General features: G+C 37.1%; 1 protein-coding gene across 3 annotated transcripts in view; it reads left to right on the top strand.

The window, feature by feature from the left end:
- Positions 1-16,295, top strand: part of MRPL42 (mitochondrial ribosomal protein L42) — a 46,129-nt gene extending 29,834 nt beyond the window's left edge. For 2 of the 3 annotated variants that reach the window (XM_027107187.1, XM_027107186.1), the window contains 2 exons: positions 152-315; positions 16,122-16,295. In XM_027107187.1, coding sequence (XP_026962988.1) covers positions 152-315; positions 16,122-16,167 — 210 coding nt within the window. In that variant the 3' untranslated portion in view covers positions 16,168-16,295. Of the gene's footprint in view, positions 1-151; positions 316-15,820; positions 15,964-16,121 lie in introns of all 3 variants that reach the window. The other variant, XR_003432941.1, reaches the window with a different exon arrangement.
- Positions 16,296-16,941: the final 646 nt, after the last annotated feature.

Below are 16,941 nucleotides of genomic sequence, written 5' to 3' on the forward strand. Positions count from 1 at the left end.
ACAGCTAAGTGAAACTGTTCTGATGACTTATTTACCCACCTTTAGGTACGATAATGAAGTACTCAGTGTGGTAATTATTTTATTGTAAACTCAATCAGATGCTGGCTAACATTCCTACATTTTGATTTGTTCATTGCTGATTATTTTGCAGCCTATCCCTCGGCCAGATCCTGTGCAGAATAATGAAGAAACACATGATCTAGTGCTGAAAACCAGATTAGAAGAAAAAGGTGAATACTTAGAGCAAGGACCCATGATAGAACAACTTAGCAAAATGTTCTTTACTACTAAGCACCGTTGGTATCCTCGTGGACAGTAAGTTCTATTTTCTTTTCTTCTTCAACTCTCACTGAACCCTACAGAAATACATAACTTTACTTCTATTAACAAACTTCTGAGGTTGTACTTTGCATGAAGGAATTAACACCCAGTATATCACCTATTAAATTGTATTTTTAAATCTACATATATATAGCTAAAATGAAATAGTACTTCTTTTCCTTTATTTTAGTGGGGGAGTTTAACCAAAGCTTTCAGGGAATTTTGCAAGAGTTCTTGAAAATTTTTCCATTCCGTGATGTAGTCATTTTATGTATTGTTTTTATTCATCTTCTTGATGAATACTTGATCTTGTCCTCAGCCCTCTATCCATTTATTTAACAGATTTTGAGTTATTGCAGAAAAAATTGGGGTACAGCAAATGATTGGGAAGTATATATATTTCTCAGTTCCTTTAGGAACTACAGTTGCCCCTCTGTTTCCCAGTACTCACATTTTGTTACATTGATTCTTACCTCGTATCTAATTCTGGCTTTAATTTGTTTACTTCTTTTGATTCTTATTTCTTTCATATCTATCTTATTCCCTACTAAACTAAGAAACTAAAACTAAGAAGTGGCTTTTTAAAATTGTTTGTTTGAGCAAACTTTGTTTTTATTCACTTGTTTTATTCACTTTGCTTTTACTCACCCAGTAACTAGCACTGGGCTGGCACATTTATGGCAGGACATGCTTATGGAATTAATGAATATGCAATCATTGAGCTGCTTGAAGTGATGGGTGATCAGAAACACAATCGTTGTTTGTAAGTTGTTAATAGTCAAGGAAGGAAGATAGTAGAGTAAATAAACAAATCAAGAGATTGACATTTGAAGGATGGTTAGGAGCTAGCCATGCAGAATGGGGAAAAGGCTTCACAGGCTGAGAACAGTATGTCATAGAGTAAGCTGGGGAAACTGCAAGTAGTTCAGTTTGGATGGGACCCAGAATATGAGGAGGGAATGTAAGAAGGGTCTTATGAAGGATTTTGTGTCGTGCTGAGGAGTTTAGGTTTTATTTTCATTGCCAAATTCTAAGAATCAAACTGACATCCCCAAAGTTTATGCATTAGGAGATCCTTCAGTAGGTTCTGTATTTGGGATAAGGTGATACGTGGAAAGATTGGAGTCAGAGGGACTTGCTATGAAACTGTTAAAATAGTCCAGGTGAAATTTGTTGAAGATCTACATGAAAGGACTAGCAACGGGAACAGAAAGGGGGAAAGTTAGAGATAGGAGACCTCTCAAGTTTCTGACAGAGGTGTTCAGGTGGATGGTGGTGCCACTCATACAAGTGGGGAAACAGTAGAGAGTGAGGAAGATGAACCTATTGTTGGTTATGTTGAGTCTGAAGACTCTGGATCATCTGGTGGGGAGCAGTTCTGAAAGCAGGGGCATGTATGGACCTGGAGCTTGGTTTACTTTTTTAGTTTCTCTTTAGAAGGTACTTTCTCCCTTATCTGTAGTTACAGTAGAGATTCCTCAGGGCTCTGCCTTATACTCCATGTCTTGCTAAAATTTGTTCTGAGAGCTTCAATTACATTCATTATATAGATGACATGCAACCTGCTCCATTATACATTTTTTAATTTCCTCAGCCTTATTCCCAATGTCATTGTTCTTAGAATATTACTAACTAGATAACTGTCCAAAGTTTTAAATTCATTATAACAAAACACAACTCTTCTTTTCCTGTCTTAAAAAAGCACCTCCCTTAATAATTTTCCTGTAATAGAAGTGATATTTCTGTATCAATTTCCCAAGGAAAAAATCTGTGATTTTTTTTGACCACTGTAGTGCCTTTTTTTTTTTTTTAAATAAATTTATTTATTTCATGTATTTATTTTTGTCTGTTTTGGGTCTTCGTCGCTGCATGCGGGCTTTCTCTAGTTGTGGCAAACGGGAGTGGGCTTCTCATTGTGGTGGTTTCTCTTGTTGTGGAGCACGGGCTCTAGGCGCACGGGCTCAGTAGTTGTAGCACATGGGCTCTAGAGCACAGGCTCAGTAGTTGTGGCCCACGGGCTTAGTTGCTCCACGGCATGTGGGATCTTCCCAGACCAGGGCTCGAACCCGTGTCCCCTGCATTGGCACACAGATTCTTAACCACTGTGCCACCAGGGAACTCTCTTGTAGAGCCTTTTTTTTTTTTAAGGTAAAACAATATTTGTTTTTATTTATTTGTCGAAGTACAGTCAACCTACAATGTTACATTATTAGTGTACAACATAGTGATTGAATATTTTTATAGATTATACTCCATTTAAAGTTAATAGAAAATAATGGCTATATTTTGCTGTGTTGTGCAATATATCCTTTTTATTTATTTTATACATAGCAGTTTGTGTTTCTTAATCCCATACCTGTATCTTGCCCCTTCCCCTTTTCTCTCCCCACTGGAAACCACTAGTTTGTTTGCTATATATGTGAGTCTTCTGTTTCTGTTTTGTTATATACATTTGTTTGTTTTACTTTTTAGATTTCACATGTAAGTGATAACATAGAGTATTTGTCTTTCTCTGACTTGTTTCACTAAACTTAATACTGGGAATCCCCTGGTGGTCCAGTGGTTAGGACTTCATGCTTTCACTGCCGAGGGCATAATTTCAATCCCTGGTCAGGAACTAGGATCCCGCAAGCCATGCTGCGTGGCCAAAAATAAATAGATAAATAAAACTAAAGTTTTAAAAAAATATATAATACTATCTAGGTCCATCTATGTCACTGCAAATGGCAGAATTCCGTTATTTTTTATGGCTGAGTAATATTCCATTGTATGTATTTATCACATCTTCCTTATCCATTCATCTCTTGACCACCATAATGTCTTTCAATTTCTGCATCTGTTTTATGTCCCCTTCCTTGATTTTTCTTTCTTATTTTGTATCCACTTTGTTTATGCATTCCCTCTTTGTAATTGTAAGTTAGGTTATGGGAAAACAAATTAGCAAGCCATTATATAGCCCCGTATCTAAATCACTGCTGTATTCTAAGATTTCTTTCCATGATTCATAACATTGTTCATGTTTATCTTTTATTTCTGTCCTATTAGGTAGATACTTTAGTTCAAGCCCCACCTTGAAATTTTTCTATAATGGATTTCAGTACCTGTTTCTTTCCTGCATGTTTCATGTTGCTGCAGTTTTTTTGCCATCTTTTGTTCATAACCAGATCGCTGAAGTTATGAAAATCCTCTGTAGATGTGTAATGGAAAGGGGGCAAGACTGAAGGCAAGAAGACCATTGGGGAGTCTTAAAACCAAACATGTTATCTCCAGACATTTTTGTCTAGTACCCCACCTATGTTTAATCTTATTACTTATTTAATCTTATTAGTGCTAATTAGCTTTGACTGCTAATTGATTTAATCTCTATGGTATGTCTTCTTGCATCCGGATTTCTAGGCACTTTCAGTTATAAGCAGACTTTAATTAGATACAATTGATTATCCCAGTGTCTCTCCTAATAAAGAGTTCAACAGGAAAACTCTAGATGCTAGCTTATGTGTATAAGGAAAATTTTAACCTGTAGGCATTATCCTTGTGATGCATCATCTTTCAAAATTTTAAATAAGCTAATGTGTGATTACTGATACTCAACAAGTATTTATTTGGTATCTACATATATATTTTGGATTAATGTAAGCCATTTCAAATGTTGGTTTCTAGATGTTAGCACCTCTTAAACATCAGGCAGTATATAGAAGGATGTTTTACTAAATATTTCACAATTTTAGATTTATAACAGAAGAATGGGACCCATTATGAATTTAATAATTAGAGATATATAACATCTTTTTAAACATTTTTTAAAATTTATTTTTGGTTGCATTGGGTCTTTGTTGCTGTACGCGGGCCTTCTCTAGTTGCAGCCAGCAGGGGCTACTCTTCGTTCCGATGCTTGGTCTTCTTATTGCGGTGGTTTCTCTTGTTGTGAAGCACGGGCTGTAGGTGCATGGGCTTCAGTAGTTGTGGCACATGGGCTCAGTAGTTGTGGCTTGCGGGCTCCAGAGTGCAGGCTCAGTAGTTGTGGCTCACGGGCTTAGTTGCTCCGTGGCATGTGGGATCTTCCCAGACCAGGGACAGAACCCGTGTCCCCTGCATTGGCAGGCAGATTCTTAACCACTGCGCCACCAGGGAAGCCCCCTATAACATCTTTTTAAATATGTTACTGAAAGGTATAAAATGCTTGTTTAAGAAATATTTTTAAACAATTCAGAAGTATTTAAAGTATAAAATAAAAATCTTTTTTATACCTACTAATGCCCTATTCCCCATAGATGAACACTGTTAAACTCTACCTTTGTGAATAGCCCAACCTCATATTATACTCAGTTTTGTGCTTTTTGAACTCCAATAAAGTAGAACACTTTTCTGAGAGTACAAGTTTTTGTTAAAGAGGCCAGACTGACTCAAATCATCTTGTCTCTGCTACTTACTAGCTAGTTATTCAATCTTATTATCTATTAAAGAAAGTAGAAATAATAATGCCTAATTTACTTGGTGGTTTTGAGATAAAATATAATCATTTAAGTTAAGCACCTGGCATACAGTATATGTAAGTAATAATGTGGTAATGATAATTATTAACATTGTCTCCTACTCATAGTTTTTCTCTTATTCTTTTAGAAGCATCTTTTTTTTTTTTTTTTTTGACTGTGCCACTTGGCTTGTGGCATCTCAGTTCCCCAACCAGGGACTGAACCTGGGCCATGGCAGTGAAAGTGCCAAATCCTAACCACTAGACCACCAGGGAACTCCCTGAAGCATCTTTTCTTAACTAGGCTCTTTTTTTTTTTTTTTTTTTTTGGCGGTACGCGGGCCTCTCACTGTTGTGGCCTCTCCCGCTGCGGGCACAGGCTCCGGACACGCAGGCTCAGCGGCCATGGCTCACAGGCCCAGCCACTCCGCAGCATGTGGGATCCTCCCGGACCGGGGCACGAACCCGTGTCCCCTGCATCGGCAGGCGGACTCTCAACCACTGCGCCACTGGGGAAGCCCAACTAGGCTCTTTTGAGGTATAATTTACATCCTTCAAATTTACCAGTTTTAAGTATACAACTTCATGAGGGTTTTTGTTTTTTTTTTTTAAATTTTATTTTTGTCTGCGTTGGGTTTTTGTTGCGGCGCGCGGGCTTCGCATTGCAGTGGCTTCTCTTATTGCGGAGCATGGCGCGCAGGCTTCAGTAGTTGTGGCGCACGGGCTTAGTTGCTCCGCAGCATGTGGGATCTGCCCAGGCCAGGGCTCGAACCCGTGTCCCCTGCATTGGCAGGTGGATTCTTAACCACTGCGCCACCAGGGAAGCCCTTTTTTTTTTTTTTAATTTATTTATTTTATTTATTTTTGGCTGCGTTGGGTACAACTTCATGAGTTTTGACAAATGTTTTAAGTAAAGCATTCACCAGTTTAAGTACACAGTTCGATGCGTTTTAACAAATGTATACAGTTGTATAATTGTTACCGAAAATGGGGGTCCAGCTACTTGCCACTCAAAAGCCAATAAAGAGGCAAGGTTGGTGGAAAGGAAAGTTTGCTTTATTTTGGAGGCTGGCACCCAAGGTGGGGGTGGTTTACTGCTGCCTGTCCAAAGGCTGAGCCCCCCACTGACTATTAGTGGGCAAAAGCTTTTATAGACAGAGGGAGGGAGCTAGATGCAGAAACAGCACAGTCAGCTCTGACAGTCATCTTGAAATTGGTTATCAGTGGTCTGGCCAGCATCATTTTGATTGTTTTAAGTACAGTTAATCTTCAGTTCCAGGGTTGGTTTGTTCCCATTTCTTTGAGTCCAGCTCTCGGAATTGTGGCAGCTTATGTCATGGCTACAGTCTGGTCATCATCTAATTAACTTCTTCCTCCTGGTGGGGGTTTCAGTATCTATAAGACAGCTCACAGGATACAGCTCAGAATATTATCTACATCCCTTGAAGAGGAACTAAAGGTCCTAGACTATGCTTAATGACTAAACTTGTCTTTTTGGGCTGTTAGTCTTGTTGGGCTGTTTTCCTTTGTTTATCCATTTTCTCACTTCTCTGATTAAACTTATTCATTGGCTAAAGTTTTTCCACAGACATAAGGCAGGCTGAGGACATGGGGGGCAAGGACCATAGCATCCTGCTACGTTTCATAATCACTACTACAATCATAAATATAGACTAGTCTCATAACGCCAGAAAGTTCTTCCATGCCCTTTTGCAGTCAGTTCCCTTCCTATAACCCTCACCCTGGGCAATTACTTCTCTGCTTTCTATCACTTCCTAGAATTTCATGGATTTCTAGAATTTCATGTTTTACCCTTTCTAGAATTTCATGTAAATGGAATTATACAGTACATAACCTTTTGTGTCTCACTTATTTCACTATGTACAATGCTTTCAAGATTCATCCATGTTGTTGTGTATACCAGTAGTTTGTCCCTTTTTACTCTGAATAGTATTCCCTTGTATGGATAGACCACAGTTTGTTTATTAACCAGTTGGACATTTTGGGTTCTTTCCAGTTTGTTGGCTGTAAATAAAGCTGCATAAACATTCAAGTACAAGTCATTGTATGGACATGTTTTTATTTCTCTTCAGTAAATATCTAAGGGTAGGATTACTTGGTCATGTGATAAGGACATGTTTAAATTCATGAGCCACAGTTAAAGTGGCTGAACCATTTTACATTCCCACTTAGCAGTGTGAGAGTTCTAGTTGCTCTACATCCTTCCCAACACTTGATATCATCAGTTTTTACAATTTCAATCATTCTGTTGGGTGAGTAGTAGTATTTCATTGTGGTTTTAATTTATGTTGCCCTAATGAATTACTAATCATTTTGAGCATCTTTTCATGTGCTTATTGGCAATGCATACATTTGTTTTTTGGTTTTTTTTGTTACTTGGTTAAGTATCTGTACAAATCTTTTGCCTGTTTTTTAAAAAGCAGATTGGTTTTCTTATTAAGGTGTAAAACTTGTGGATCAAAGTCCTTTATGGGACAAATGTTTTGCAAGTATTTTCTCCCTGTCTGTGGCTTGCTTTTTTATGTCCTTAATAGTGTATTTTGAAGATCAGAAGTTTTTAAATTTTGGTGAAGTTCAGTTTACAAATTTTTCAGACTTTTTGCATCCTACTTAAAAAATCTTTGCCTAACCTAAGGTCACTAAGACTTTCTCCTATGTTTTCTTCCCAAAGTTTTAATTTTTATGTATGGTGTGAGGCATAGGTTGGGGATCTTTTTCTTTTTTGCTTATGTATATCCAGTTGTCCCAACACCACTAGTTGAAAGTATTATCTTTCCCCATTAAATTGCCCTAACACCCTTATTGAAACCATATATGTGGGTCCTGGACTCTATTTTGTTCCATTAATATATGTTCGTCTTTGGAATACCACACAGTTTGGGCTATTATAACTAAAGTCTTGAAACCAGGTAGAGTAAGTCTTCTAATTTTGTTCTTTTTTAAAAAATTGTCTTAGCAGTCATAGGTCTTTTGCATTTTCTTACAACTTTTAGAATCAGCTTATCCGTTTCTACAAAAAGCCTGCAGGGATTTTGAAGGAGATTGCATTCAGTCTCTAGATCAATTTCAGGAGAATTGATGTCTTAACAGTATTGAATCGTCCCATCAATTAAAATAGTATATTTCTCCATTATTTAGGTCTTTTAAAAAATATCACTTAACAGTGTTTCATAGTTTGCAGTGTATGAATATTGTACATTTTTTGTTAAATTTATCCCAAACATTTTGTATTCTTTATGCTATTGTAAATAGTATTTTTAATTTAAATTTTCAGTGGATTATTATTCATATGTAGAAATACAGTGGATTCTTGTATATTGACATTGTATCCTGTGATCTTGAGATAATTCTAGTAGCTTTTTTTTTTCAATTTATTTTTTTTATACAGCAGGTTCTTATTAGTTACCTATTTTATACATATTAGTGTATATATTGTCAATCCCAATCTCCCAATTCATCCCACCCCCCCCCCACCCGCCCCCGCTTTCCCCCCTTGGTGTCCGTATGTTTGTTCTCCACATCTGTGTCTCTATTTCTGCCTTGCAGACCGGCTCATCGGTACCATTTTTCTAGATTCCACATATATGCATTAATATAAGATTTTTGTTTTTCTCTTTCTGACTCACTTCACTCTGTATTGACAGTCTCTAGATCCATCCACATCTCTACAAATGACCCAGTTTTGTTCCTTTTTATGGCTGAGTAATATTCCGTTGTACATATGTACCACACCTTCTTTATCCATTCATCTGTCGATGGGCATTTACGTTGCTTCCATGCCCTGGCTATTGCAAATAGTGCTGCAGTGAACGCTGGGGTGCATGTGTCTTTTTGAATTATGGTTTTCTCTGGGCATATGCCCAGTAGTGGGATTGCTGGGTCATATGATAACTCTATTTTTAGTTACTGAAGGAACCTCCATACTATTCTCCATAGTGGCTGTATCAATTTACATTCCCACCAACAGTGCAAGAGGGTTCTCTTTTCTCCACACCCTCTCCAGCATTTGTTGTTTGTAGATTTTCTGATGATGCCCATTGTAACTGGTGTGAGGTGATACCTCATTGTAGTTTTGATTTACATTTCTCTAGCCATTAGTGATGTTGAGTAACTTTTCATGTGCCTCTTGGCCATCTGTATGTCTTCCCTGGAGAAATGTCTATTTAGGTCTTTTGCCCATTTTTTTTTTTTTAATTTATTTAGTTTGGCTGTGTTGGGTCTTTGTTGCTGCACGCAGGCTTTCTTTAGTTGCGGTGAGCAGGGACTACTCTTTGTTGCAGTGGGCGGGTTTCTCACTGTAGTGGCTTCTCTTGTTGCAGAGCATGGGCTCTAGCCGTGAGAGCTGCAGTAGTTTTGGCACTTGGTGTCAGTAGTTGTGGCTTGTGGACTTTAGAACGCAGGCTCAGTAGTTGTGGCGCACAGGCTTAGTTGCTCCGCGGCATGTGGGATCTTCCTGGACCAGGGCTCGAACCTGTGTCCCCTGCATTGGCAGGCAGATTCTTAACCACTGCGCCACCAGGGAAGCCCCTTCTGCCCATTTTTTGATTGGGTTTTTTGGTTTTTTAATATTGAGCTGCATGAGCTGTTTATATATTTTGGAGATGAATCCTTTGTCCGTTGATTTGTTTGTAAATATTTTCTCCCATTCTGAGGGTTGTCTTTTCATCTTGTTTATAGTTTCCTTTGCTGTGCAAAAGTTTTTGAGTTTCATTAGGTCCCATTTGTTTATTTTTCTTTTTATTTCCATTAATCTAGGAGGTGGGTCAGAAAAGATCTTGCTGTGATTTATGTCAAAGAGTGTTCTTCCTGTGTTTTCCTCTAAGAGTTTTATAGTGTCTGGCCTTACATTTAGGTCTTTAATCCATTTTGAGTTTACTTTTGTGTATGGTGTTAGGGAGTGTTCTAATTTCATTCTTTTACATGTAGCTGTCCAGTTTCCCCAGCACCACTTATTGAAGAGACTGTCTTTTCTCCATTGTATGTCCTTGCCTCCTTTGTCATAGATTAGTTGACCATAGGTGTGTGGGTTTATCTTTGGACTTTCTATCCTGTTCCATTGATCTATATTTCTTTTTTTGTGCCAGTACCATATTGTCTTGATTACTGTAGCTTTGTAGTATAAAGTCCGGGAGGCTGATTGCTCCAGCTCCGTTTTTTTCCCTCAAGATTGCTTTGGCTTCTTGGACTAGGGCTCAAACCCATGTCTCCTGCATTGGCAGGTGGATTCTTAGCCACTGTGCCAGCAGGGAAGCCCATACTTAATGTTTAAAGACCCACTAAAACTGGGAAAAGGGCAATGATGTCCACACTCAACACTTAATACTCAACAGTATACTAAAGGTCCTAAGCAGTGCAATAGGACAAGAGAAAGAAATAAAAAGCATTCAGATTGTAAAAGGAGAAGTAAAATTGTCTTTATTCAATGATGGCATGATCATCTATGCAGAAAACTCCTAGGAACATATTAAAAAGCAGCCAAAAGTAAATTAATTAATTAAAAAAATCATCTAAACATTAACTATGATGTTCAGTATGGGTCTTTTTTTTTTTTTTTTAAATAAATTTTATTTATTTATTTATTTTTGGCTGAGTTAGGTCTTCGTTGCTGCGTGTGCGCTTTCTCTAGTTGCGGTGAGCCGGGACTAGCTACTCTTTGTTGCATGCAGGCTTCTCATTGCGGTAGCTTCTCTTGCAGGGCACAGGCTCTAGGCACGCGGGCTTCAGTAGTTGCGGCATGCAAGCTCAGTAGTTGTGGTGCATGGGCTTAGTTGCTCTGCAGCATGTGGGATCTTCCTGGACCGGGGCATGAACCCGTGTCCCCTGCATCGGCAGGCGGACTCTCAACCACTGCGCCACCAGGGAAGCCCTGTGGTTTCCTTTGTTGTGTAAAAATTTTTAAGTTTAAAGTGGGTCTTTTTTAATGAATAATAGAATATAGTTGGATTTTGCTTTTTTATCCAATGTGACTTCTCATTTCAGTGTCAAGTCATCTTAAGTGCATTCTGTTTTGATTTTCAGGACTTTCACTCTTCCTCTGCCATTTGCCCTTAGCTCACTTTTTTCATGAAATTTAATTTGATTATAGTCACTTTGAATAGCTACCACCCCTATTAGCATAACTATATGCAACTATATTAGATATTAGATATCTGTTATTAGAGATCTGTTAATGTTATATTTGTGGGTAATTTTTTGTTTTCATCATTTGCTCTCAATTATTCTGTCTTTATCAGGGATGCAACTTCTGTTTTGTAGTTTACCAGAAGACCTCTAATACAATATCTTTAATACAATGTATGTGTGTTAAGTTACTGTCTGATGGAATATTATCTTACCTAATTATCTTCACAGCTTCTTGAAGGTGTTCAGTTTTTCTTTGAGACCATACTTTATGCTAGTCTTTGGGTTGGTCTGCTGGTAAATTTCCCAGTGATTCTTGGAAGTTTTATTCCCAGAGTTCAGCTATCAAGTCATGTGGATTTATCTAATTTCCATTTTATCTAGGTAGGTCACCTGTGGATTAAGATGTTCTTCATTATCAAATTCTGAATCAAGGTCAGCAGAGGCTTTATGATCCCAGGGTGTTGCCCACCTCATCCAATCCCAAACCTACCTGCATTTAATTATTGGCCTCACCCAGGGTGGGGTGGACTGAGAGTATATGTAGTATGACTATACAGAATTGATGCTGAAATAGTCTAGTAGGCAATAAGCACTGGAGATTAGATTATCTCAAGTCTGGAGATCGAAGGTTAAAATTGTTACCACTAAATTTATGATTTGGATATTACTGTTTCCTAATCCTGGTGATCCTGTTTGCTTTAGGATGGCAATTCAAAGAGTCTTCTTAGATTTAGGCTTTATACTGAAACTGGATACTAGAACTATTTGAATTTTTAGTGTGAGAGATTAGTGGTGAGGAAATCCAGGACATTGGGCTTGAGGTTAAATTGAACTTTTAGTTCCCTGCTCTCTGCCTTTGCCTGAATGACTATTTTTATATTCAGTTGTGCAAAGGTTGGTTTAAAAAAATAGCATCTGTAACCATGAGGCTCCTGCTACTTCCTGTTTGATGATATTACAGGTGATGAAAACAAATTAAACTAACTTAGCCACTACATTATAATTTACCTGAAGTAATGGGGCTTCGAACATATTCTTTGAAAGGTGCTCCTTATGCAAATCAATTTTTTTGTATTCCTGTAGCAATTTGCATTAGGTAGCTCCTCTGTAAATAGTTGCTGGGGACATGATTCTGAGTTGTTTTGCGCTTCTCTGCAACCCCTGAGGTATCTCCTGTTGGCCTGTAGTGTTGCCAGTACTCAGGAAGCAGGACATATCAGTGCTTCACTTGCCAGCATCTGTGTACAAGCTCTTTTTCCTTTTTTCAGTCTTCCTCAATTGGCATGAAAAAAATAAAAAAGTCAGTGGAGCATTCCTTCCATTATAATTCTTTGCAAAATACATCATTTTAGCAATATGGCAGAGTTCCTAATGGTTTTGTTTGAGTTTTCCATTGTTTTTCTCATTAATTCAACCTTAATAAGTTTGTTGAAACTCTGTTTATGTACCCAAAGTTCATATACTATCTTGGTTTCTCTTGCTGATTCCATTTCATTTCCCTTATCTCTAAATTTTGGAGTTTCCCAAGGATCAGTCCTTGGTTCTCTTCTCTTTTCTCTCCCATTCCCTAAGACAGTGATCTCATCCAGTCTCATGGCTTTAAATACCATCTGCATTGGCTCCCAAATCTATCTCTTCCTGTCCCTTCACCTCCAGACCTGTATATCCACGGGCCTACTTGTCTAACGGACATCCCTAACTTAATGTGTCTCTAACTGAGCTTTTCGTGGTCCCTCACAAACCAGCTTCTTTTGCAGCCTTCCCTGTCTCAGTTAATGCGAGTTCCATTGTTCTAGCTGCTTGGGCCAGAAATCTTGGTGCCATTTTTGACTTTTCTCTTTGTCTCATACCCAACATCTGGTCTATAAGCAAACCCTGTTGGCTCTATCTCCAAAATGTATCCGGATTTGACCATTTATCACCATTCCCTCTGCCATCATCCTGGTACACGCCACCATCTTTTGCCTGGTTCATAGAAGTGGCTTTCTAACTGGTCTCCCTACTTCTGCCTTTGCTTCCCTGTGGTCTGTTCTTAGCACACAGCCAGAGTAATCCTGTTAAAAATTCCACTAGTTCTTATGATTTTTCTGTTGAAAACCCTCCAACAGCTTTCCATCTCATTTAGAGAAAAGCTATAGGCCTTAACTATTATCTACTAGAACCTATGTGATCTGACCCTCTTTTACCTTTCCACTCTCATTTCCTACTATTCTCTTCTTTCTTCACTCTGTTCCAGCCACATGACCTCTTTTCTGTTCCTTGAACATGCCCTTCCTTCTACCTCAGAGCCCTTATACCTGCTGTTTACTCTATATAGAATACTTTTTCTTGCTGATACCAGCAAAGATAGCTGTCTTACTTATTTTGCGTTTTTACTCACTGAAGCCTTCCCTGGTCAACTTGTTTATCTTGTTTTTCTGTCTAATACACTGGAATGTAATCTCCATGAGGGTGGGGATTTTGTCATGTTTTGTGTACCACAGAAACCTTAGCGCCTAAAATTGGTGCCTGGCATGTGGTAGATGCTCCACACCTTTAAAATGAATGAATAAATGAATGAGCGAATGATTCTGATTTTCATAATATCTCTTAAAAAAGAAAATAGCTAACATAACTCCACTAAATGTAAAGTTATGTTGAAAGAAAGAAGGATGGAAGGATTGAAAGAAGTCTGGATAGAAAGTAAGAAGGATCTGGAAAGTAATTCTAAATTTCTGAAATATAAAGCAATTCTATAAATGTATGAATAGCTGCACGACTTTATTTAAAGGACTACTTTAATATTTTTCCATGGAGGCAACAAAAATTAGCTACCACCATGAGTAGGAGACATTTGAACATCTAGCTGCATTGTGAACCAGGAGGTGAAGTTCTGTCTTGGACTAAGAACTGTAGACAGATCTTTCAGATACCACTGGGTCATTGTGTAATTTAAGAAGGGTAACAATATGTTTTGGTTTCCCAGGGACAGTCTCAGTTTAACTCTTTTGTTAATTATTAATAGAGTGGGTTTTTATTCTTTAAAGGATCCCAGTTTGGATGATAAGTTATAAGGGCACCCTAAAATTCAGGTGCTTGCTTCTGAGTGATTATAGCATATATTGACATTCATGCATGATAAGAAATCTGTAAATGCTATTTAACATTTATTGAGCATATTTCAGAGCTCGACTTTGTTAGGTTTAGGGCTATCAGGGTCTCAGGCATTTTCAGTCAGTCTTGGGTAGTGAAAATGGTTGAGCATTGTAAGCTGAATCACATTTTTATAGGATAATGCTTAGATTTTTAGGGCCACAGACTTCATTGAGAATCTGATGAAACCTATGAATCCACTTCCCAGAAAAACACATATACAAAATTCTTATAAATAATTTCAGTAAGTTTGTGACTTCCCAAACCCCCCTATTCTGGTATCTAACTGCTTTGAGAGAACACCTTTCAGGGATACTATTGCACTAGTAAAACCTTGATTATCTGGCACATAACTGGAACCCTTAAGAAAACCGTAATTTTCTCAATGCCAATATAAGTACATGTAGAAATGTTTATTTAGATAATTGATATTATGCTATATGTATTATTCTACAGCTTAGGGTTCCATGTTAGTATATATAGATATGCTTCATTTTTTTAAGTTAATTTCTGTATTTTGCAATTTGTCAAAAAATCAATATCAAAAAACAGTGTATAGGAAAGTTGCCTTATGAAACCTTAAGATAAGCAAAAAATACTGAAGATCATCTTTTTTTTTTTAATTCATTTATTTATTTAATTGGTTGCACCAGGTCTTAGTTGCTGCAGGTGCGCTCCTTAGTTGCGGCTCGCTGGCTCCTTAGTTGCAGCACGTGGGCTCCTTAGTTGTAGCATGTGGGCTCCTTAGTTGTGGCATGTGAATCTTAGTTGCAGCATACATGTGGGATCTAGTTCCCCGACCAGGGATCGAACCCAGGCCCCCTGCATTGGGAGCACAGAGTCTTATCCACTGCAGCACCAGGGAAGTCCCCCCAGATCATCTTAATCACAACAACGAAAGAGCATAAGAACATGTCTTATCATTTATGGTGTAGAGATCTTTACAGTGAATGTCCACACTAGCAAAAAAAGTTAAAAATTAGCTCAGACCAACTTGCAAGATTCTGGCCTTAAGGGAATTTTTGAAGAGAATTCATCACCGAAAGCAAATGTACTCTGTGCAGACATTTTCTTAACTCAATAAAGAAAATAAGGAAATGTTGAGAAGAAGAAAGAATTCTTCATGGCGAAATCACTTAGTCACTGCTAACAATGCATTTTATTTCTCTTTTTCTTCCTATACATAAATTTTATTAGTTTGCATAAATTTTTACATGGTTTTAATCTTTATTAGTTCACATAAATTTTTACATGGTTTTTATCATACTGTATATATAAATTTGCATCCTGTATCATCCCTTTCCCCATTAATATTTTAATATTAAAATAGTTAATATTTTAACTGCTTACTTATTGCTTTAGGATAGATTTCCAGAAGAGGAATTACTAGGTCAAAAATTATGATTATTAAAAAAAATTTTTTTAAGTATTGCCACACTGTTTTTCAAAAGTGTTATACTGATTAATACTTTAAGCAGTTGGGTCTGATATTACTTGCTTCACCATACTCATACTTGGATTGTGCATTATAATTTTTAAAATATTTGTGATTGCAAAAAAAAGTAAAAACGTTTCTCACTGTTTTAATTTGCATTTCTTCCATTTTTGTGATATTGCACATTTTTCCATATACATATTACTAATCGTATTTTATTATAAAAACATGATCTTGCAGCTTTAGAGGCCTCCATTTAGAGCTGATCATCCCCTTTTGAATAAAACTTTAATAGAGCACGTTCTGCATGTTCACAGTGTTTAATGAACAGTCATCCAGATTGCCGTATTGAAACTACCTCAAGATCTGAAAAAAAGACTTTCCAAATGCTTAATTAATAGAAGACAATTTTCACAGCAGGAAAATGTGACTTATTATTAAGAAGTATCTTCTACCTGAGGTGTGTCTAACTGTGTGTGTGTGTGTGTGTGTGTATTAGGTTTCACTGATTTTTTTGAATACCAGTAAACAGCAGGGTAATAGAAATTTGATATTTCTATCAGAAACAGTTAACTTGTATTAAAATAATCTTATCTTAAATATTTTCTTCTTTTCAAGGTATCATAGACGTCGTAGGAAACTGAATCCTCCAAAAGACAGATGATATTGAGGTTTTCAGGAATCAAAGAGAAATGTTATCCTGCGTCTCATTTGCCATTTGAGAAAATACAAATTGCGTATATTCATTAATACGTTATATAGTAAAATAATAAAATGTCTTCTCATATATTAGAATGTGTATTTCTTTATATATATTAAGTAGTTCTGGATTTCACATTCTTATTTATGGAAGCCTATTTTTATTTTCCTTTTGAGTTATTAAAGTCTACTATTTATTTTTATGCGCCTGGTATGATTAAGTACTTTTACATTATCAGCCAAATAGTAGTATAAATATGATGAATAAAAACGTGCATGATTCTCCTGAAGAGTTTTAAACTGCCTTTGAAAAGAAACTCATGAGATCCACACAGAAAATAGATGTTACAATGTTTCCGTTTTTGTGGCTCTAGGAAATAGTTACATTTTAATCAGTTTCTACTACCTGCTAGGTCTTTAGTTTACATTATTATTAAATTCTCACAATAATCCTTTGAAGAAGGTGCATCATCCCCATTTTACAGATAAGGCTAAGTGACTTGAAGCCTACCTACCTAGCAAGTGGGAGAGCCAGGATCCAAACTGTCCAGAGCCTTTTTTACAAGGCATCACTATGACAAGAGGTGTTTTCTTTCACCCAAGAATGTGCTTTCCTAGAAAGAATATTATATTATTCATTTTGAGATTTTTTTTCTGAGCTTCAGAGCACATACAACTCTGTGATTAAAATGTTAATATTACTAAAGTAGTCTTAAGAAATGTTAATAGTCTATTCTGT

This window comes from Aethalodelphis obliquidens, unplaced genomic scaffold (genome assembly GCF_003676395.1).
Source record: "Aethalodelphis obliquidens isolate GAN/ISIS:26980383/991018 unplaced genomic scaffold, ASM367639v1 scaffold8, whole genome shotgun sequence".
NCBI classification, from domain to species: domain Eukaryota; kingdom Metazoa; phylum Chordata; class Mammalia; order Artiodactyla; family Delphinidae; genus Aethalodelphis; species Aethalodelphis obliquidens.